Raw genomic sequence first — 20979 nt, 5'->3', positions numbered from 1 at the left:
CCTCTGCTGAAGTTATTGCACCCACAGCTTAGCTGGCAGAATGAATCATCTGAGATCTTCTAATGCATTTCATGCAAAGATATGCGAGTTAGCTCAAATGACACTCAGAAGCACTTTGGGCTGTTGGTTGGCATTACGTCAAATGAACAAGGGGCATTCTCATTGCCCTTTGGGATCGGTAACAAGGGCAAGAACTTTAATTGAAGGCTCATAAACAAGCGGTTCAGAAAATCTCAAACATCAAGTCTACCACAGATATATATATATATATTTTTTTTTTTTTTTTTACAATAATCCTTTCTTACTGCAGCCTGAAACACTGCCTTAGAATCAGTCTGGCAAGCAAAGTGTTTCTGTTACAACAGAACACAGAGCAATATCACTCAGTGCATTCTCTTCCATAAAAGGCTGTTTTTTTCTTTAATGGAGAAGGCCCACCTTCCTTCCAGACACCTGCAGCGACATTTCAGCAATGTCTCTGAAAAAAACATTTGAAAACATTTCTCTAACTTTCTCTACTCTTGGAAAAATGCTTCCACGTAGCAGATGACGTCTTATTCTCACCTTGTGTAAGAAACTCATTAAACCAAAAATAAAGAAATAAATGAAAATTAAAAAAAACCTCAGATTTGAGTGAAAATCCAATCAGTTGCTCTTATACACAAAATCCATCAAAGAGATGTTTCTTGAGCAGCGCTTGCTCTCACTCCTGTCTTCCCAGGCCTGTTTACCTGCTAGACGTTCTAGCAAGAATACATATTCACATGCTTTGGAGAGACCGCTCTGGTGATGCAACCCCTATTTCTCACCATCACATCACAGTCTTGACTCACCATCTGCACACTGTGTCAGTGCTGCTGTAATACTCTTTCTTTTCTGGTCAGAGTTGTTATAATTTAACCATTGATGGTTATTAAAACAAACAAACAAAAAATGGTACCAACAACTAAGGAGCTGTCCTCTAAAAAAGTCAGGAAATGGAACACTATAGCAACATAGCATCAAACATGGTAAAAAGAAACCAAGGACTTAATAGACAGCTTTGCTGCCTGCACATACAGGCTGAGGAGTCTGGTGCCGCTCAGAGCTTATGCATATCCCAGGGGATTTTGATGGCCAAAACTTCAATTACGTAAGTGACATCTGTATTATTCATCTACTACCTACTTTAGTGACACTAATTAACAAGAACATTATGAATTACTTGTGAACAATGAAACGTTTAAAAGCAAATTATTTTTACATACTCTTACCAGTATGATCCAAGAGCCCAGCAAATCTTGGGAAATTAACAGAATTACCTGGTACTGAAAAAGTACTTAGGTTCACAGTTTGGGTAGAATATATAAGGTTTTCTTTTTCCATGTTAGGAGCAGATTAAACAGACAAAAAGAGGATTCACGGTCAGATTGTTTTGAAGAAAAATAAGCCTCTATAGTTTGATCTTAGAGTTCTGCTTTAACTGTTGATAATGACTTCATTAAAACTGATAGAAAAATTGTCTTAACCATTCTGAACCAGACAGCTGTATATACAAACAGGTAAGAGCTGCAATTTTGGGAGCTAAAGTCTTCTTTCCTTTTTGTTCAGAAAAAAAAAAAAAAACCTTGAATCTGGGAGAACACCTGTGTGATGAAACAAGGGCCAAACTCAGATGAATGACATTCCTGATCCGGGTGCTCAGCAATAGCTTGTCAGCAAGGACCACAGCCATCTTCCAGCATAACCACATCCTCAGTTTCACCTCTGCCCCATCTCTGATTGAGTTTAAAACAATGACACCTAGGTTGATTTAGCCTTGTTTGTATGTGGTAACACTCCCTAATGCGTGTTATGTAATAGCTACTCCACAATGGCCTGCCATCACTGACAGTTTTATTTGACACTAAAGGTGACTTTCTGAGGTTTAGCTTAGACTGAGGTAGGTGAAGCCAAACCACAAAAAGGCATTCCTAGCATAGAACTTGTATCCACAAGGCAAATCAGTGCAGAATGGCTACTGTATTTTAAATTCACACCTAAGATTATTTCACAACAACTTCATTTCCAAGCAAGCAGCAGTCAATGAGAGACAGTAGTGGGAGAAAAGGGAGTATAAGTGTTCAGCTGAAATCACAGGTGACTGCTGTAACACCTTTCACAATAACCTTGTTTAGAGTGGATATAAAGCCACCACAGGCTAGTCAAGACAAAGTGGGCCAGTCCAGAGATTTTCACTGCTCACTTAAATACTTCATAGAGATACAAAAGTCATTAAAGTAGTATTGCCACTGTATAGTATATAGAAACAGAATTATGCACATATGACGATATGAAGCGAAGTTTTCATCAGTATTCTTTCAACTATCAGTAGTCATCAAGATACACTACATTAACACATAACGTAATCTTTTCCTGTTTGCTCCTTTAGTGACACACGACATTACAGACGTAACTATTTCAGAAGCTAATGTTATTTTCTTGCACGAATGGGGCAAGTGAGTATTCATCATTAGTAAAGGCCATCTCTGTACAAGACACATCCACTCAAAACTATGGAAGCAACTTCAGCCTTGAAAACTTACTTTGAGAGTTAGTGTTGGTGAAGGTGTTGCTCTCTCATTAGTCCAACTGATGTAGTTGAGAGAAGAATATGGAGGTGTAAGTCTTCTTGTTACTCCTCTTCTCTAGACCAGTACCAAACACGTTATTTCCAGTCATGTGGAACACGATGTTACGTTGGCACAAATGTAGATGATTCTCTTGGATATACTAAAATGCCACAGCTAAAGCTGTAGCAGAAAGGCCTTGCCTTTATGCAAGAGGCAGAGCAGAGTCACTGGGACCATTAACCTGGAAGAGCTTTTCCAGCCCTTGAAGTGGTCGGTTTGCACACCACAGCAGTTTCCAGGGACACGGTGCCCACTTCACAGACCGGTTTGCCTTTCCCACAGAGCAAGTCAGCCCCACAGCTGTGTGAGGCAGGCCTGGGGACTCATGCAGGGAGAGCCCTGCTTTTCATCGCTCATCCTCTTACTACCACTTCTTCAAGTAAAAATGCCTCTTCATCCCTGCGCACACACTGCAAGTACCAATATAGCATGTGCAAGTATTACATTGTATACAACAGCAACTTCGCTGGAATTCTAGGAGCGGCCATAAAGCTATACGGAATACCGCCCTGTACTACATCAGTGAACAAAATCTCATCCACTGAAACGGAAGAAGCAAGTATCACTCAGCATTACCCTTAAAAATGAAGAACAAACAAACCACCCTTCACAAGCAGCAAGTGCCCGCACAGCTCAGTCTCACTGGGGTGAGGGAACGTAAGACAAAGCGCCCGCCGCGAACAGGAGGAAGTCCTCCCACCTCAGCCCTTTTCCCGCCTCTCTCACAGCGCCCGCGCTCGGGGCTCGGCCACTTTAAGCGGAGGCACGCAGCGCGCAGGCTTTGTGCGCATGCACAGGGGGCGGGCCGCTCGGCCACCCGTTGGCGCTGTGGGGGTCGTGCTGGGGCGCTGCAGGAGGGGCTCAAGGTGAGAGGGGGGTGCGTGGCTGCTGGCGCGAGAGACAGGTGCGAGCTGTCACCAACCGTCGCTCCCGCGCGCCGGGCTGGAAGTGGGTGGGTGGGTGGGCGGCTCTGAGCCCCCTCCGTCAGCTGGGGCAGCGGCCTGCCCGCCCTCAGGGCTGTTACCATCGCGGTCAGCGCCTCCTGCCCGGGCCGGCGGGGGCACCCGGTTTAGGCTTGGAAGAGACTTTGTGGGTTACTTGAAAAAGAGACCTGGGAAGCGAGCTTTATAGAGCCCGTGCATCACACTGTGGCCTGGGGCAAGTGGAGGTGCCCCGTGCTCCTGGACTCATCTCGTGCGCCCGGCTGTGACCTGCTGCACAGATGTGAAATCTGAACATTCATTTCTGCTTCTGACCTCTCTCCGTTCCTCTCTCCTATGCTGTTCTGCCCTTGGCTTCAGAAACTCTGGTATTGACCCATTCGCAGATGGTCTCCAGTGTCCCTTCCGCCTTGGGCGGCAGTGATTTCTCGCAGTCTTTATTCACACCCTGGAAGGTGCTCAGTCAGTACGCTCTGGGACTGCCCGTGTGTGGGAGTTCCCGTGCTGCATCACAGAGCCTTCACAGCCATCTCAGGTGTTTCTCCCAGAGTGACGCTCCGGCCTTTCTGGGAGCCATCTGCACCCTTGTTTTCATTTGTGCCTTGAAATTCTGCTGAGGGAAAATAAGCCTTGGGAGCTGGTAATTCTAAACAGTTTTCGTCAACTCTAATACAAGGCAGCTATTATAAAAAAACACACCCAGACCTGCCCAAGAGGTGATACTTGGGAATTTTCATTCTTTATGACGCCTAAATCTGAAAAAAACAAAGTTTATACGGTCCAACTGTATGTAGACATGAGTCTTTGTACCCACTGGAATTTTTGATCAGTATGCCAGTACAGTTTGACTGTAGGAGGAACTGTGGGAATTCACCTGGAGAATTAAATGAAGCATGAGACATTGGGAAATCTGAATATATTAGTTCAGCTCATAAAAATACTTCTTTATGGTATGCATTTTTTTTCTCCATCATAGTCTGTATTGATTGTGGCTTCTACTTTTTGAAAACTTGACTTTGCAATGTAATTAATGTTGTGTTCTAACATCTTAGGGGAGTGGTGAACATAAGACTTTGATACATAATACATTACATTCACTTCTTTGTTCTTTTCAGTTAGTTACATCTTTTTTTCCCCCATAGACCTAAGCTTCTTGCCCATCTTTCCTCACCTCTGCTTTCTTGGTCTCACCTCCTCATTTGTTGTTCCCAGTACCTCCATTTCTCTCCATTATATTTCTGTGCTTTGCTAGCCTTTATGTTGCCATTATTTGCACATTTCTTTGTTCTCACTGATTTATAATACCAGTCCTTCCTTCCCGTGTGTTCCTCATTCAAAATCATTCTTCCTTCAAAGTTCTTTCTTAGGAAACACGGATCCTAAGACATTTTGATAAAGTTTTAGAAGATTTCAAGCCTTGTCTTCTGCTTATATTGGCTGCCTGGCCTGATACCGGAGGAATAAACCACCCACTCTTCCTTTTTCTTTTCTTTCTTTAAACCAGACCACACCTGATGTGGGCTTTGACAACTTGAAAGCAGATGAATTATTTTGTCAGAAGTACATGCAACTGAAAACTGTCTTATGAACAATGTCAGAAACAAGCAGATCTGTGCACCAAGCCCAAGACAAACAAACTGGATTGTTTTAGTGCTGAAGAATTTACGCTTTGTAAAAGGAGTAGTTGTGTCAGTTTGCAAAAATGGGAGAAGAAAGACGAGAGGAGAAGGAAATAAGAATAAAACTGGGCTAGAATGTATTTGAGAGTGCCCTGGAGGTGCTGCTGTTGTGCAGCCTAATGCTGTTTACTCAAAATGTGGGTCAGACAATTTTGGCCTAGAATGATGATGTCAAAACTCACCATTTTTACTCCATTTGTTTTAAAGAATAAAAAACTCAGACTTTTTATTTGGAAAAGCCAGGATGGTAGTACATGCCGCTTCCTATTGGTCTTTTCAAAATTTGAACAAAACAAAACAAAAAATCCTGAAGTGTCCTTAATATTTACATTAAATGTATGTTGAAAGGCTTTATGTATATGGGTCAAAACCACTTTATTTATCTTAAAAAAAATCTGTTCTCTTTCTTCCAAAGCTTTCTTCAGTTAATGGTGCTCAACGATGGCACTTCTTCTTTCTTTCTTTATTCAATTATTTACTGCTTATGAAATGAGGAAAGATTGTTCTGTATTATGTTTTGATATTGATGTGAACATTTGCTTGTGTGCTTACTGGCTTGCATTGCAGGACAAGTGCAATCATATCTGTAAATAAATGTCCATCCCCAGTGGTATATATTACTGTGACAGCTGTCACAGAATGGGTGGCACTTCATTTGCCAGCCTCTTTTTCTTCCTGTCCACCCACTCGCGGTATCTGGAAGATGTTCAGACTGAATTAGTACGCAGGCTTCTCAGCCTAAAGCTGTGAAAATGGCCTGGGAAACCAATAGCAGTTTTGTTCCCTCAGAACTTCTGTTGTTCAGAGAAGCAATCCAAACTTACATTGTATATTTTTCCACTTGCGTCTTCCCGTGCCATTCTGTACTGCTTTTCCTTTGTTTTAGTATGTTAATATCTTTATTCAATACTTTTTTAAGAACTGCATTTTTTCCTCTGTACCGTAGTAGAAAGCAGATATTACAAATATGTGTTGGACACAATAAAAATGCTTTTCATGATCTCTTGTTCAGATTTGGGTTTTGTGCTTGCATAATAAGGGTATTTGGTTTCAGGATAACAAAAATAGAATCGGTTCTGAGCACGGACACTTCTGTAAGGCATGAGCTGTACAGTGATTCTGCCTACTCTGTGTGGTTTATAAACAGTGGATCAAACACTTAATACCATGGATAGGTTTGAACTGAATATGAATAGTACTTAGAGGAATGATTTGTCCAGATTTCATGTGAACTGTCACGTTGAGGTCAGTTTGTATTCGCTACATTCTTAACTCATTGTTTCTGCAGAGCAGTGTCATTAGTGGCTATAAACTTAAGCCAAGTTCTGTATGTGTGCAGATTGTTTACTGGAAGATTTTAAATTGCATTCCCTCAATCCGGCCATTTGTAAAATGCTCATGCAATTAACACCGATCCTCAGATGCTAAGACAATTGCTATGTGGACCACTTGAATGTAATTTTGTTATGCAGATACTATCAGCCAAGCTAGTGTAAGAGGATTCAGATACTCAAGAATGCAAAATTCAATCATTTACGCTTGCGTTGGCTCAGGAATGACACAAAATGCAAAGTAAAAATATGTAATTTCATGTTTATAAAGTCTGTGAGTCCATTGTGAGAACAGACTTGCTCACTTCAAAGTTTAGAAGAAGAATACAGATTTTTGTCCTGAAAATATTTTATGAAATGGCTAGAAAACAACGTGCCTAAGATCACACAGGAAATCTGTAGTGGAGTATGATGGTGAACCCATGATTTGCCAATGTTTACCTTAGGCCGTCTTTCTTCTTAGGATTTTATGTGAGTGTATACTTCACAGAGATTTGTTTTAAAGTTCACAAGCCTGTTTATTTTTCATCTGAGATTGTTTTATATGACTATTGGGCACGAATACCAAAGGTGGTGAGTCTCATGCAATGAAGCCACTGTGTGGCCTGCTCTTGTCAATTGCTTTGACAGGATATCAGGCCATTGCAGATGGATCCAACTGCAACGGAACAACAGCAGAGCACTGTGTTTTGGCAGAGCATTATCTGAAAAGTATAGACTTTGGCAGAAGTCAGAAAGCACAGGTGAAATTCTGGCACTCTGGAAATGTGTCTGCAGGATTTCACTTGCACCACACCTCTAAGTCTAGTTTGTTTTGGATAAGCTGTTTGTATTTGCATCCACTTGTTAGTTCTTCCTCTCTTTCACAGCTCTCTATGGTTGCTCATCAGGTTGCTCTCACTACAAATGCCTGCAGAGCAGTAGGAGAGCAGAGCAGTGCCTGGTGGGATGCTCGTAGCTCAGCAGATGTTGCAGCTCTCCCTTACTGCTGTAGGGGACAGAGCGGATGTTAGGTTTCCCATGGGATTTGTAAGTGATGTCAAAACGTGTGTTACATAACTCCTGTGCCCCCATTTCCAAATTGTTCAGTACTTTGCCCCGTTTTCTTTCTCAAGGGATTTTATGTTTCAGCCCTTCAAGCAGTGTTTTCCTTTGTAGGAGTCCAGTGTGAAATGGCTGCAAAAGCAGGGATGATTATACAAAGAGTAGTGCTGAATTCACGCCCTGGTATGTATTTTATTGCAGTAAGGGATCAGTGTGTTTGTCATGGTTGCCTAATAGTCTGAAGTGGTGAGAGTAGAAGCAGAAACTAACTTCAGATTTGCATATCTTAATACCGTATGCAACAATAAACAAAATTTATTATGAAGTGTGTTTATTTAATCTCTACACACAGATTTCTGAAGTCTTGATTGAGAAAAAAAGGCACAATATATGAGAAAACCCTAAGAGTAGAGACTCAATGCAAAGAAAGATTATGAAGCGTTGCTTTTTAGTTCTGACATTTCTTTCTGTAAGATTACTAGAATATTTTTATAGAATTTGCTGCAGCAAGCAGCATGGAAACTATCAGTAAGTGCAAGTACCTTGTACTGGCCAGGTAAGCATAATGCCATCGGATCCACTAACATGGATCAAATAGTCAGGAGGGGTTAGCTGAGCATTTTGGAATGTCTGTTATGGCTGTGTCTTCAGTGTGGATGGTGGGAGTACACCTGTTTAAATCTCAGCCTACTGAGTTAGCTGATAGTTTTATACCTGTGAACAGAGACAAGCTAACATATTTTAAAAGGGACTACCATAATTAAAAATACCTTCCCTATTGATTAAAGGAAGCTCTGCGTTGATTCACTTATTTGTTTCATTTCAAAATGATTCTAGGTAAGAATGGAGTGCCAGTGGCTGAAAACTTCAGACTGGAGCAAAGTACGATACCAGACACAGTGCAAGAGGGACAAGTACGTGTTAGAACCCTGTATCTCTCTGTGGATCCATACATGGTAGGTGATGAGCTTAGAACTAAGCCAGAACTTCTTTAAAAATTACCTGAAACTCTGTACCTGTCATGATGTTTAACGCAGAAGTTAACAATCGTAAAGACTCTAGTAAAACATGGGAAATACAAAGAAAGTATTTCAAATGCCAAGTTGTTTTGTTAAACATCTCTTTGTGAGGGATGATCTAAATATATTTTGCTGTTCTTCAGTGCATAGAGATGGACTAAATGACTTCCGTGTGTTTTTTTCAATCCTACATTGCTGTGATTCATGCAGTCGTGCCTATGTGGGAATCGTCAGGTCCAAGCCAGTTGTCTTTGGTTATGAGGCTGACTTTGAAGCAGCGTTTGTAAAATGTGTTGGCTTTGGTAATACTGGTGAAGGAGATTAAAATGATCCTTCTTTTGTACTGAGTGAATAAGCAGGGACAGAAAGATCTTAGGGAAGCAAGGACAGAAAGATCTTATTGAGAGATTTTTGAGTAGCCCATTGTGTCTGATGTTTTAAACAGATCTCATCCCCAGCTTCATTTGAACTATTAACCAAAGGATGTGTTCCACCAGAGCTTCATATTAAGGTCTTGTCTTTCAGCGCTGCCGAATGAATGAAGATACGGGTTCAGATTACCTCCTGCCTTGGCAGCTGTCTGAAGTTGCAGATGGTGGGGGCATTGGGGTTGTGGAGGAGAGCAAGCATCATAACTTTGCTAAAGGAGACATTGTCACTTCCTTCAATTGGCCCTGGCAGACAGTGGCCATTCTGGACGGAAGCTTGCTACAAAAGGTATACAGAACCCAGATTGTCACCATTCTATTTTCATAAATCTATGTTTTTTTAAAGAGTAATTAATGATACTATTTCTGAGTCAAAATCAAGTTGATATTAATGAAGAAACACATTCTCAAAAGGCAGATGAACTCACAGTCAGCAAAATTTGTACCAACTTTCTCTCCTTTTAACAGTGAAAAAGGTGAATGCTTTTGCTGGCCATCAGGCATGCCAGTATTATTTCACTTGTTGTGGTTTTAATAAACTTCCCCAACGTTGCTTCTGTTAGTTAATTCTGTTAGTTATCCTAATTCTAGGTAGATCTGCTCCTGATCCATGGAAGTGTAGCCATGAAAGGTTTTAGGCACATTTAATTCCATTTATTTACCAACATGTTAGTGAAAGCTTGTACTTCTTCCGTAGAAGACAGGGTATTCGATATTAAGTTGGATGTGGAGAGGTAAAAGTACATTAGGTACGTGTGTTGATCACCCTCAACATAAAACAGACAATTGCTGTATTTTAAGAATGTACGGTTTCCAAGAAATTTCCTTTAAGATCCTTTGTGCCACTGATCTGCAATCCTAATATTTGTTAACACTGCTATTTTGTCCTTTATGCTAACATGGGGATAGTTTGCCATTGCCTGAGACTTCTAATCTCCTGGACACTTTTTGATATTTCCATCATTTAAGCTCCTGTGAGTGATTTTGCTCACAACCTCTTTCTAAAACTGTGGATGTATAATCTTTGTGTCATTTAATATAAACTTGTAGTTAAGGTAGAACTAGTTTATAGCTAGCTTACCACTGTCTGTTGTACCGTGCCTTGTAAATATCCTGAATTAGTCTTGTATCATCCATCAAATAACAAACAGCAAAATCTCACCTTAGAAGAAATGAACATCATGTGATTTTGTTTTGCAGGTTGTTCCAGAACTTGTGAATGGACGCCTTTCCTACTTTCTTGGTGCAGCTGGATTGACAGGACTGACAGCCTTGCTAGGTATAAGAGAGAAAGGCCACGTGACTGTGGGTGCCAATCAGACCATGGTGGTGAGTGGAGCAGCTGGTGCCTGCGGTTCTTTGGCTGGCCAGGTAAGTTGGCTGAAGACACAAAGGGTATACGGTTACTAAGTTTGTGTTCTGAAACATGACGATTAGTAAACTTACAGATAAAACCTTTATAAATATAAACAAGTTTAACTTCACGGGAAGGTTCACAGATTTGTCTCACTCTCACTGAGAGATTTTAGGTATGAGTTCAGGAAACTCAAGTTTCCTGAAACTGGGATAGCAGAAAATGGTCCAAAGTGAATGAGGTGGATACTATAAAGGCATATACTCAGTGTATTTTTTTATAGTAGTCTGCCATTTGAATACAGTGTTTGAGTTGACTGGCAACTTCCATTTTTCCTATATGATCAAATGCAGTAAACCTTTCTTCACTTTGGCTCTCTAGTACTGCTAAGTGTTGGTAATTCTACTGTCAGTGATTTGGAAAGACAGCATAATTCTGTTGGGAACTGCCCCTTCTCTACAGGTGAGGAAGGAGCAAGAAAAGGCTCTTTTGCTGCAGTTATGTCACATGGGATGGGAATGTACACTAAAATTTGCTGTCTTGGGTTTAGTGGGATGAGACATCCCTAATGCTTATGTGTGGGGAAAATGATCAACTTCTCCTTACTGTTTTGTTTTGTTTTAACAATAGATTGGCCGTCTGGAGGGATGCTCTAGAGTTGTGGGTATTGCTGGCACAGATGAAAAGTGCTCCATTTTGGTCTCAGAAATGGGGTTTGATGCTGCTATCAATTACAAGACAGGGAATGTGGCACAGCAGCTCCGTGAACTCTGCCCAGGTGGTGTGGATGTTTACTTCGACAATGTTGGTGGAGACATTAGTGATACAGTTATAAGCCAGGTGATTATGCTGACTATCAGGTTTATTCTCATATTCTCTAAAGTCTGTGCGTGCCCAGCTTTGAATTAAGCCTGCAGTACAGCAGAATAGGCTTTCCACTTTGTTGATCCAATTTTGGTGCTGATCCTGATCCTGAGAAGAAATCAAACATTTGACATCAGTGCCTGTTACGTGGCTAGCCTTACAGTACACTGCTGAAAACATAGTTTCTACTTCTGATCTCTTGCTTCTTTGGCCAGGAGACAGTAATGTTCTTAAAACGTTCTCTGTCAGTGCAGTAATCTTGTGTTTTAGTACTGGTTTACTGGCAGCTCTGCCGGACCTCCAGAAATGCTCTTGACCAGCTCTCTTTCACGTTAACATGAAACAAGTTTGTGTCCCATGGCAGAGAGGCCCTGGTGGCAATGCTGTCTTTGGGATCTGTAAATCACAGCCCGTATCCAACAGCTGTATCCAACTTCCTTTGTCCTATTATCCCCTCTCCTGACAAAAAAGGCACACGGTAAAAAAACCTACTTATTATATTCCTCATATTTAGTGCTACTTATACTGCATAGCATGTTTTTCCACTCTTTGTCTGCATTTGTCTATTCAATGGTTGTCACAGGTTGACTGGGACTGAAATTCTGCTCTTTCCAAGGAGGGGTGACTCTAAATAAGGACACGTGAAAATTTTGTGATATATTCTAGTGCATCTCTAGAAAATGTGGATTATGAAACCAAGGAATGTAATTTGTCTCACTTTTGCTGTCCCAAATAGATGAATCAGAACAGCCATATCATCTTGTGTGGACAGATTTCTCAGTATAACAAAGATGTGCCTTATCCTCCTCCATTGCCTCCTGGTACAGAAAAAATACAGAAAGAAAGAAACATCACAAGGTACGTTTCTCCTTTGGAACTTGTGACCAGGTTCTAGGTGGATTGCTTACAGATTTTGTGAGTCTGATGTTCAGAAGATAGTCTGTACATCCACACCAGGCATGTGTAATTGCAACAGAATGTTGCAATACTAAAAAAACTAAAATCCACAATATTTAGTAGAAGGCAGTGGAGATTTTGATCAGTACATTGCTACAATGATCAATTTTAATGATCAGTTTGGTTTCTCTTGATTGCTGTAGGCAGCTGTGACAGCACCATATGCAAAATTTTTGGGAGCTAAAAAGTGAATTGGTACTTATGATCTAGTTTCAGGTCCATTGTTTAGTCCATTACAGAAAAAAAAAATCTGTCTGCATTTTATGGACATTTGCTTGTTTTTGTGGCAGTAGTTCTTGATTTTTGTTATGCTTCTCTTTGATGCTTGAAACAGAAATTTTTTTGTCCAAGATCATTGTTATTCTCAAGTTCCTGCTTCTGTCTCAATGAGCTTGCAAAGCTGTGCAAGCATCATTGTAATCAGTACTGACATTCCTTCAGTTTCAATAATGTTGTTGTGTTTCTTTAAAAATTTGCGAAGATTTCAAAACACGCTTATCAGCCTTTCCTAGCTCAAGGCTCATTCTTTTCTTTCACAGAGAAAGATTCTTGGTGTTGAACTATATGGACAAACAAGAAGCTAGCATACTACAACTCTGTCAGTGGATCCAAGAAGGTAAACTGAAGGTAGGAATTTTTACATTTAATCTGTGGCCTTTGATATTATCTCCTCAGATTAGACTTTCTGTACTCGTACCACTCTTTCTTTGTCTCTGTCTGTTTTACCATGCTTCAGGATCAAAGAGATTTTCTTAAGAATGCTTAAGTACATGTGAAAGCTTAATAGGTAGCACCTATAGTGAATATCTACCAAGAATGGTGTGGCTGCAGTATGACAGACATGATGCTGATATCTGTACTCTTTCTTTCAGCAGAGGATATAAGTGCTTTTTGACTTAAGGGAATCAGGCTTTCAAAAATTTTTACTTTAGTCACTGAATGTTTCACAGAATATTTAGTTCTGAATGCTTGTTGGGGATCTTGTCAGAAAGTTGGTTTCAAGCTTTATAGTCACTATTTATTATTTTGTATTTGTACCTGATTGGTAGGTTCTTGGTATCTTTTTTTTTCCCCTGTGAAGTCTTTCTAAATTAGTTTTTGATTCTTCAGCTGATCAGTATGGTTACCCAGAAGAATCCCAAAATATAGGATTTTGGCACATGCACAAATCTTCCAGTTCTGATCAAGGGACTAAATTAGCTATAGGTTTATCAAATAATTGACTTATATCTTGATGTTGGAACGTAGGTAACTGAAACAGAGCACTGTCCATTGTAGCAAGAGAATCTTCAATATTGCTGTGGCAGTTTCTGAGAGATGTTAATCTTTTTTGTCAAAAGCTAAGAGGACATTTTTGTATTGACAGGTCAGAGAGACAGTGGTAGAAGGCTTAGCGAATATTGGTGGTAAGCTTTTATAACACTTTCTAATAACATGAAGTTCAACAATAGTAGAAGCCATTTGCCAATTCAGATTCTTGTTCTTCATTATAACACTAAAAATCATGTTTTAGATAATAAAAATCACAAGGTATTAAAGTGTTCTGTAAGAAATCCACTGTACACATTTAAAAATTTATTGGATATAAAGCTTGCAGGTTTTCTTTCTCCAGTTATACAGTGTGGGGAGGTGGGAGTTGGGTTAGAGTGTTTAAACTGTTACCTTAGCAATTCAGTCATTCTGGTCTTACTGATTTAAGGTATTGCCCATTTCTTGGAAATTGCATACAAAAAGGTCTTTTGGAAACCTTGAACTTATGCTTCAAAACAAAAAAAAAGTCTATCTCTAACAGTACTTGTTACTAGATCTGCTAACAAAAAATAAATTGAAAGCTATGCACAAGGAAAGGAAAAACATACTAGCTACAGCAAAACAATCAAAATTAATATTTTTGGAGAAACAAGATAGCCTGTAGCCTCATCCAAAAATCTATAATGAGTATAAAAACCATGGGGGTCTTGTGACTCCAATGAGGCAAAGATAAAAAGCCAGGTGACTCGAGATGCACTGTAAGAATGCATCCCTATTGAGTAGTAGGAAAGAATATGATGTAGTCCATTTATTTCTGTAAGACTGAAAAATCAGTAGAAATGGGCATTGGCCCAAACATATAGGATATGCATTTATTTCTACCTTTTCATTTACTGTTGATACTTAATGGTAGAAAATATGTATTTTGAGGGAATTGGATCAAATTTTGCAGGCATATTTCATACTTTATTTACTCATTCTTTTGGAATCAGTTTGTCACATTCTTTGCACTGCTGTGTTTATAAGCACAGTACTTATAGGTATGTTTGTTTCACAAAGGTTTGTGTAACTGACAGTATTTGGGGGCTCTCCAGTCATGCTTGATCTTCATGTTTGGCATTTGTGTGCTCATAACAAAAGCAAAAAATATAATCATTAAGTTGTATTGGGTAAAATAGGTACTTAAAAATGGATTAAAAAAACCACAAAGTTGCCTGTGGCAGTTTGTTACTCTAGTTTGTTTTTTCTTTCCTGCATTAATTTGGCATATCATTAAGAATAAATATACAGTTCCTGTTTGGGGGACTACTTCATAGGTTTGCTTCCATCATTTTCTTTAAAAGAAGTTCCTTGGCATATTTTATTTGGAACTAACTTATTTCATTATTTCTCTTTAAGCTGCTTTCCAGTCCATGATGAATGGAGGCAATATTGGAAAACAGATCGTCTTAGTTTCTAAGTAAAAGTCATTGCCTGGGGAAAAGTAATTTGATTCTATAATAATTCCATAAGTAAAACTTGCTTATTACTATATCAATTTCCCCTTTAAATAAGCAGTTAAGTTGTTCAGTATATACTGAAAGCAGACATTTTAGGATGCTAAGGCAGAACCTAAGCTAATAAACTGAACAGAATTGAAAACAGGAATGCAATAATTTATACTAAAAACAGTAATATATTTGACATGATTTGATAGCTGCCAATTAGCACACTTGCAAATAATTCATGGGTATGGTTTGGAAGTTAGACCACCTCAGGAACTGTTTCCAATAAGCAATGTGTATACAGCCACCTGGTTTTGGATGTTGGAAGAACGTACTTATGTACATGTGTCATTCCTATGACAATTTGTCTCAGTAGCCAGGAACTTCTCCAGGAATTTTTCATTTACGAGTATAAGCTTAGCTTGACAGTCCAATCAATCTGGCTATCATCTTAAAATAGTAAGTCTTCTACTTTTTTTTTTTTCAGTTAAGAGCAATCAAAAACTCAATTTCTACAACTCAACTTCTGTAGTATCAAAGATACTTCTATTTTGCCATCTGGAACAAGTTTCCACTGATTGCATTTCCCATTTCTCTGCATCGGGTCATTATATACCCTTTTTTCAGAGTACCTTACACCTAGTTCATTTAGAATTCCATCTGCATGCCACCTGAGACTTTCATCAGAGGAAGGTCCAGCTATAAGGGCTAGCTTGTTTTGGTGCAATAATCTCTTTTACCATTCTGGAAGCTTGAAAAGTGAGCCACCATTTCCAAGTCTGACTAACATAACCTCAAGCCAAGTGAGGCTGATGCAATTTAAACATGTCTTCAAAATAGAACAGCTGAAAAGAGAACAGTTAATTATCTTAAAGCCATTAGAATTTCACCATTATGTACATTTAGAAACATTGACACATTTATTTAGTATTATTTATGACATTCTAACTTGCAAGCTATTGGTTTTATTTTAAATATTTGCCTTTAAGAGGAGTGCATCCAAGCAGTAGGGTAGACTGAGAATGGATCCTCTAGATCTTGAGTCACTACTTAGGCTCAAACTAAGTGGAATCCAAGAACTAGGAGAGAAACAATATTCAAGAAATTTGGCATTTAAATCTTTTTGCACACTGCAGAAAGAGAACAGATTCAGAACTGCCTCGTATCATTGTGAAAAACAGTCCCTTGATTTCCTAGTGCTGAAGCTGACCCTGGAAGAAAGCATACAGTGACTAATGCTATAGGCTTTGAAGAGAAAGACACCTGCATTATAGGATTGCATTCACTTCCCGCTAGATTCTCAATCCAATACCAACATCATTAACTTGAGCACTAGCAACAGTGTCATGCTGGGACAGAAGCCAAAATTGTGGAATAAAAATCAGTATCATTGAAGTTGGCAAATGAAGATGGAAAGCATCAGATGTAAGAAATTCTATGAATTCCTTCTTATTGACTGTTTATAGATGATATTCCTGAAATTTGGGCATTTCCAGCTTAAAGACTTGATAATTTGTACATAGATGAGAGAGAGAGTGAGGAGGGAGCTAAGGGGAACACAGCCTTTCCAAACAGAACCAGATTCTCTATTGTGTGCTGGTATGTCAGATTATGTGGTTTAATTGTCACCTTTCCTTTTCTCCTCTCCCACTTGCACGCACTTTAGCTTGAATCAGCATCAGCCTGGAGGCTGTTATGCAATGCATGCCCTTTTCTGCAGTAGAACTTCTACCAGGCAGTAGGTTGGCCTTAATGCACCGTAACAATCTTTCTGAATAAACTTCCTCCTCCTAAAGTGTAGTTCATTCCTAAAGTTCATCTCCAAATGTAAAAGAAAAAACCAAAACAGCTCACTTCTTCACACAAATTTAAACATCCTCTTGCTTACGTTTTCCTATATTTGGCCTTCCTCTAATCTATCAATTTTATTTCAGTTTCAAAGTTTTGAGGAAAAAATGCCTTGTGATCTTGAAACTAAAGACCCTTTTGTTTTAACCCAAAGCATTCCAGTTACTTACATGTGTACATTTCAGAAGAGATTTCATCCATGACCTGTGGTCAGTTTGTATTGCAAGAACATAAATAAGGTAGCGTAACAGTAACCACTGCTGAAAAGGTGTAAGAATATTTTCACATGTTATGGGCGAAGGCAACTTGCTTATACTTCTGGTTGCATTTGCTTGTCCAGTGTTGGACTTCTGAACATTGTTTGCTAAAGAGCTATTCCAGAGTGAGCTCACATGAGTGAGGACCGTGAGCTGACACCTTCAGGAAGGACAGCCTCTAGGATCTTAGTTTTCACAACTGAAAACACAATTAAATTTTAAAATTCCCAGCACTGTGATTTTTACAGCAATTGCTTAGTAATCCATGCACACCGTAAGCCTAATAAAGGCTGATGATGTGAAGGGTGACCTACAGTGAGGTCATGCTGAGATATTAATTCCTTACTGTAATAAAGGCAGCTTGATTGCTGCAGCATTCCAATAGATTATGTAACTCAGAGAGGAATATTCTGTCAGCATAAGTCAGATGACTACAGGGAAAAAAAAAAAGATGCAGACAGTCAAAGTAGACTTAACTGTGGTACTCCCAGCAGCTAGGAAACTTCTGTACTTGTGAACCCTGGTTTAACATTATCTCTTCAGAGTAAATAAAAATCAAAAGGAAGAAAGTCTTTTAAATGAAGTGCCTATACTTGTAAATAAAAAATATTTTTTGCAACCTTGTCTTAATTTTTTTATTGTAATAGTGTGACTCTTAGGCAGTCATACATTTTGCACTGTAGGGGAGGTCTCATTTAACAGAGGGTAACAAATAACTGCTGAGGAAAATCCAAGCCGCTCCAGATGTAGCACCACCACTGACTGCAGAGGACCAACATGCATGAAGCCTTACCATACAGAGACAGTGCATGGTAGTTCAGATGATCTTAAGCAGGGGCAGACATGAATGCAGAGCAGCAAGTCTGTGACCATAAGAAGGTACTGGAAGTTTGGCTATGCAGTCTATCAATAAGCATTTCTTGTTGCAACTAGTAACATTTAAACAGCATTGGACAGATATCACTGAAAAAAGTTATTTGAGCCTATCTTACACTTGTTTATGTTTTGCCTGTTTTATGCACACCCATTTTTCATCTCTTTTCCTTATGCACTGTGAAAAGTTGCTGTTGGCTACAGATTAATGCTAGGTCATATGGTTTAGTGCAAGGATTTAAATGGAAAATACCAGATACCTGGAAAAAGAGCTTACCAACCCCCATATAAGTGGTTCCTGTTGCAGTTTATAGTACCAACTTCAGCCAAAGTGGAGAGAGAAGGCAGACACCATTCAAGTAGCTTCCTACCTTCTTTCTTTCTAATGCACTGGTAGTAGAAGCAGCAGATGCAGGACTATTTACTGCTTTTTTGTCTAACACTGCTTCCCTGTATTGCAGCAGGGAAGTGGAAGTGTTTACACAGTCCATAAACAGACTGCCAGGGATAAAAGATCATAGGCAGAAGGCATTATCCTGCAGTGGTAACAAGAGCTGGAATAAACTCCAGACCTAGAGAATAACTTGTGACACGCACAACTGGAAACTTTACAGAAAATCACAAACAAGAATGAGTTGCCTGTTTAGCCACATGGACACAATTTTGCAACCAGAAAGATACGTTGGATAGTTACATTGAACCAGGTAGAGTGCTAATGATGCTAAGATAAATGCTAAATGGTGCTAAGAGTGGCCAGCAGTATTGAGAGAAAACAAGTACAAAGTAGCTAAGCAGTGTTTATCTAAGAAGAGGGAGGTGTTATCTTATAGGAGACTGAGAGAAAACAGTGAACAAGCACAGTGAGGTTTTATGGGACTATGATCTGCCCCTGCTCCTGCCTCTTCTTGGACTGGCTTCTCTAGTTCTGAGGACAGCATCCTCAGCGACCCTCCCTAAGTTCCTATTCTTCTGCAACATGGAGCCTCTCTGTCTTCCATCATGCCCTGCTTGCTTTCCTTGCACCTTGGGTTGGGGAATTTGGTAAAGGATGGGGTGAAGCTTGGACAAATGGCAGCACAGTAGGACTTCCTGCTCCTGGTTCTCAGGTGACTGCAGAAAGGCAGAATACTGTCTAGCACTGCTCTCACCTCTGTAATGGTACTGCCTTTACATCCCACTACCCAAAGCCCTCCCCCTGCTTCTCAGCAATGGCAATCCCATTAGAAAGGTGCATGGGCAGCAATGAGCACTGCAAACCAAAACAGTCTGTCCATGCAGCTGAGTTTCAGAGTGAGCCTTCATTGCCCTCCAGACAGCCATGACTCACCGCCTCAGATACCCAAGCAGCTGCAGAATAGTTTTCCTCCTTGAACTCTTGGATCTGTTCTTGTTTGGATGTTTTTTTCTAGCCTTTTTCAGTATGCCATAGAAAGCGTGAGAAAAGCACAAGGAAAAAATCCTCTTTCATTAGCCAAACTCACAAAATTAGACGCTTTTTCTGAAGCTTAAGAAAAAGTTAAGCTTCAACAACAAAAGGTATTTGAAAGCACTATCAGAACTTTTCTTTACAAAAGAAAATCTATTTCCAGTACACTTTCAAAGTAGTCTGAAATAAGAATCAAATACTTTAAGTCATTCTCACCACACAGACTGAAAACCAGAAACACAACAGAACTACCCAAACCTGCTAAGTACTTTAAAAGAAGCATTTATACAATGAAAGTCTGATTTTTTGCAGATGTTGCTGATGTCTGGTGGCAATACATAGCAGTCTGATTCCATGACCTGCTACTTGCTTTGCTCACTTCATGTCTTGTCCTCTTACTGAACAGCTTGGAAAGGATACTCGACTTCAGAAGATGTCTAGGTTCCTATGGTTACCCCCAGCAGCCACAGGATACTATTTTAAGAACAACATGCTAGAATTAATAAATGCCAAAGTTGTTTTATTGATAAACTTTAAGAAAGAAAGATAAACTCTTTCTAGGCTTAACTCATCCCTGAACTGGAAAAAACCATGCAACACTATGACATCTTTCTCAACATAATGCTAATTGATATAAGAGGAATGCATCCTGTTAGTGAGCAGAAGAGCTTAATTTTGAAAGAGGACCCAAACTAGGCAATTAATTAGGTCAACACAAATCCTGCTATCACTGGAACATTTCACTTTAGTTCACCATGTTGATTTGCATCTTTTGGGCATCACAGAGCAACAGAGGAGAAAAGGCATATTTTTTTATAGGGTGGCTTCCAGATTTGTTGTAATAGCATCTGCATATTTGTCCAAGCTTCATCCAGGTATTACCAGTTCCCTTAAGTGACTAGTGCTGTCTTCCCAGAGACAGGCTATAATTCATGCAACCTATATATATATATATACACACATACACACACACACGCCTCATTTTAATGGAAAACTCACATACTTTGTGATTTTTGTTATCTGCAGTTAATTTGGGCAACCACATGCTTATACATATAAGGACAGCTAAGTTAGAACCCATCTCCCTATGTGCTTTTGAGAACTTCCATTCTGCTGAGATAAACAATTTTAAGAGATTTTCAAGCAAATAGTGGTAAATAGAGTTTTCCCATATTAAGTTGTATAGTTCAACTAGAAAAGTTAACATTTTACTGCTAAAGTTCTAGAGTACTGAAAAGGAGATTAAGGAAAGAGAGGAATCTGAATTAACATGAAACAAGGTCAGTTTTGCTCTTCTATCAAGCAAGAAAGAACTGCAATCGGTGTACCTGTAGAACATGAGCTATGAGGTCCTTCCTGCATAGAGTAGAATTCTCAATCCCTATACCATGCTTTTCACTGAGATCAGGACAGAAGGGTAGCCCCGCTCATCTCACACTTAAGAGATATTACATCAGTCCCACATACATATGTAATTCACACATCAACCACTTGTCAACAGCATGACATTCTTAGGGAGGTCCTCAGAGCCAGGGACAACACATCTGCAAATAAAACACCTTTCCTTGCCAC

The 20979-nt window shown here is 39.6% G+C and overlaps 2 protein-coding genes across 7 annotated transcripts in view; one reads left to right on the top strand and one right to left on the bottom strand.

Moving 5' to 3' along the window:
- ELMSAN1 (ELM2 and Myb/SANT domain containing 1) overlaps positions 1 to 3384 on the bottom strand; it is a 70337-nt gene extending 66953 nt beyond the window's left edge. For all 4 annotated transcript variants that reach the window (XM_025151267.3, XM_046942650.1, XM_046942648.1 and 1 more), the window contains exon 1: positions 2565 to 3384. The gene's annotated coding sequence lies outside the window, so the exon portion shown is untranslated. The remainder of the gene's footprint in view (positions 1 to 2564) is intronic.
- Positions 3385 to 3438: 54 nt separating this feature from the next.
- PTGR2 (prostaglandin reductase 2) lies at positions 3439 to 17727 on the top strand. 3 transcript variants are annotated; one of them, XM_046941708.1, is made up of 11 exons: positions 3439 to 3517; positions 5097 to 7631; positions 7761 to 7829; positions 8484 to 8602; positions 9191 to 9382; positions 10294 to 10464; positions 11078 to 11287; positions 12048 to 12169; positions 12808 to 12895; positions 13635 to 13674; positions 14918 to 17727. In XM_046941708.1, the coding sequence occupies exons 3-11, from the start codon at positions 7775 to 7777 to the stop codon at positions 14980 to 14982; spliced, it is 1062 nt and encodes a 353-aa protein (XP_046797664.1). In that variant the 5' UTR covers positions 3439 to 3517; positions 5097 to 7631; positions 7761 to 7774; the 3' UTR covers positions 14983 to 17727. The 3 variants fall into 3 exon arrangements, with proteins under 3 accessions (XP_046797664.1, NP_001026366.2, XP_046797665.1); NM_001031195.3 differs by lacking the exon at positions 5097 to 7631; XM_046941709.1 differs by lacking the exons at positions 5097 to 7631; positions 7761 to 7829.
- Positions 17728 to 20979: the final 3252 nt, after the last annotated feature.

The sequence above is a fragment of the Gallus gallus genome, chromosome 5, assembly GCF_016699485.2.
Source record: "Gallus gallus isolate bGalGal1 chromosome 5, bGalGal1.mat.broiler.GRCg7b, whole genome shotgun sequence".
NCBI classification, from domain to species: Eukaryota; Metazoa; Chordata; class Aves; order Galliformes; family Phasianidae; genus Gallus; species Gallus gallus.
The sequence above is the reverse complement of the archived record's forward strand: the minus strand, read 5'-3'. Positions and strand labels throughout refer to the sequence as shown.

Bases quoted from the DNA above. Each gene is read 5' to 3' on its own strand.
- PTGR2 (NM_001031195.3), top strand. From the start codon at position 7,775: ATGGCTGCAAAAGCAGGGATGATTATACAAAGAGTAGTGCTGAATTCA. The intron at 10,465-11,077 runs GTAAGTTGGCTG...TTTTAACAATAG, and splicing joins GCGGTTCTTTGGCTGGCCAG to ATTGGCCGTCTGGAGGGATG. The intron at 12,170-12,807 runs GTACGTTTCTCC...TTTCTTTCACAG, and splicing joins AAAGAAAGAAACATCACAAG to AGAAAGATTCTTGGTGTTGA.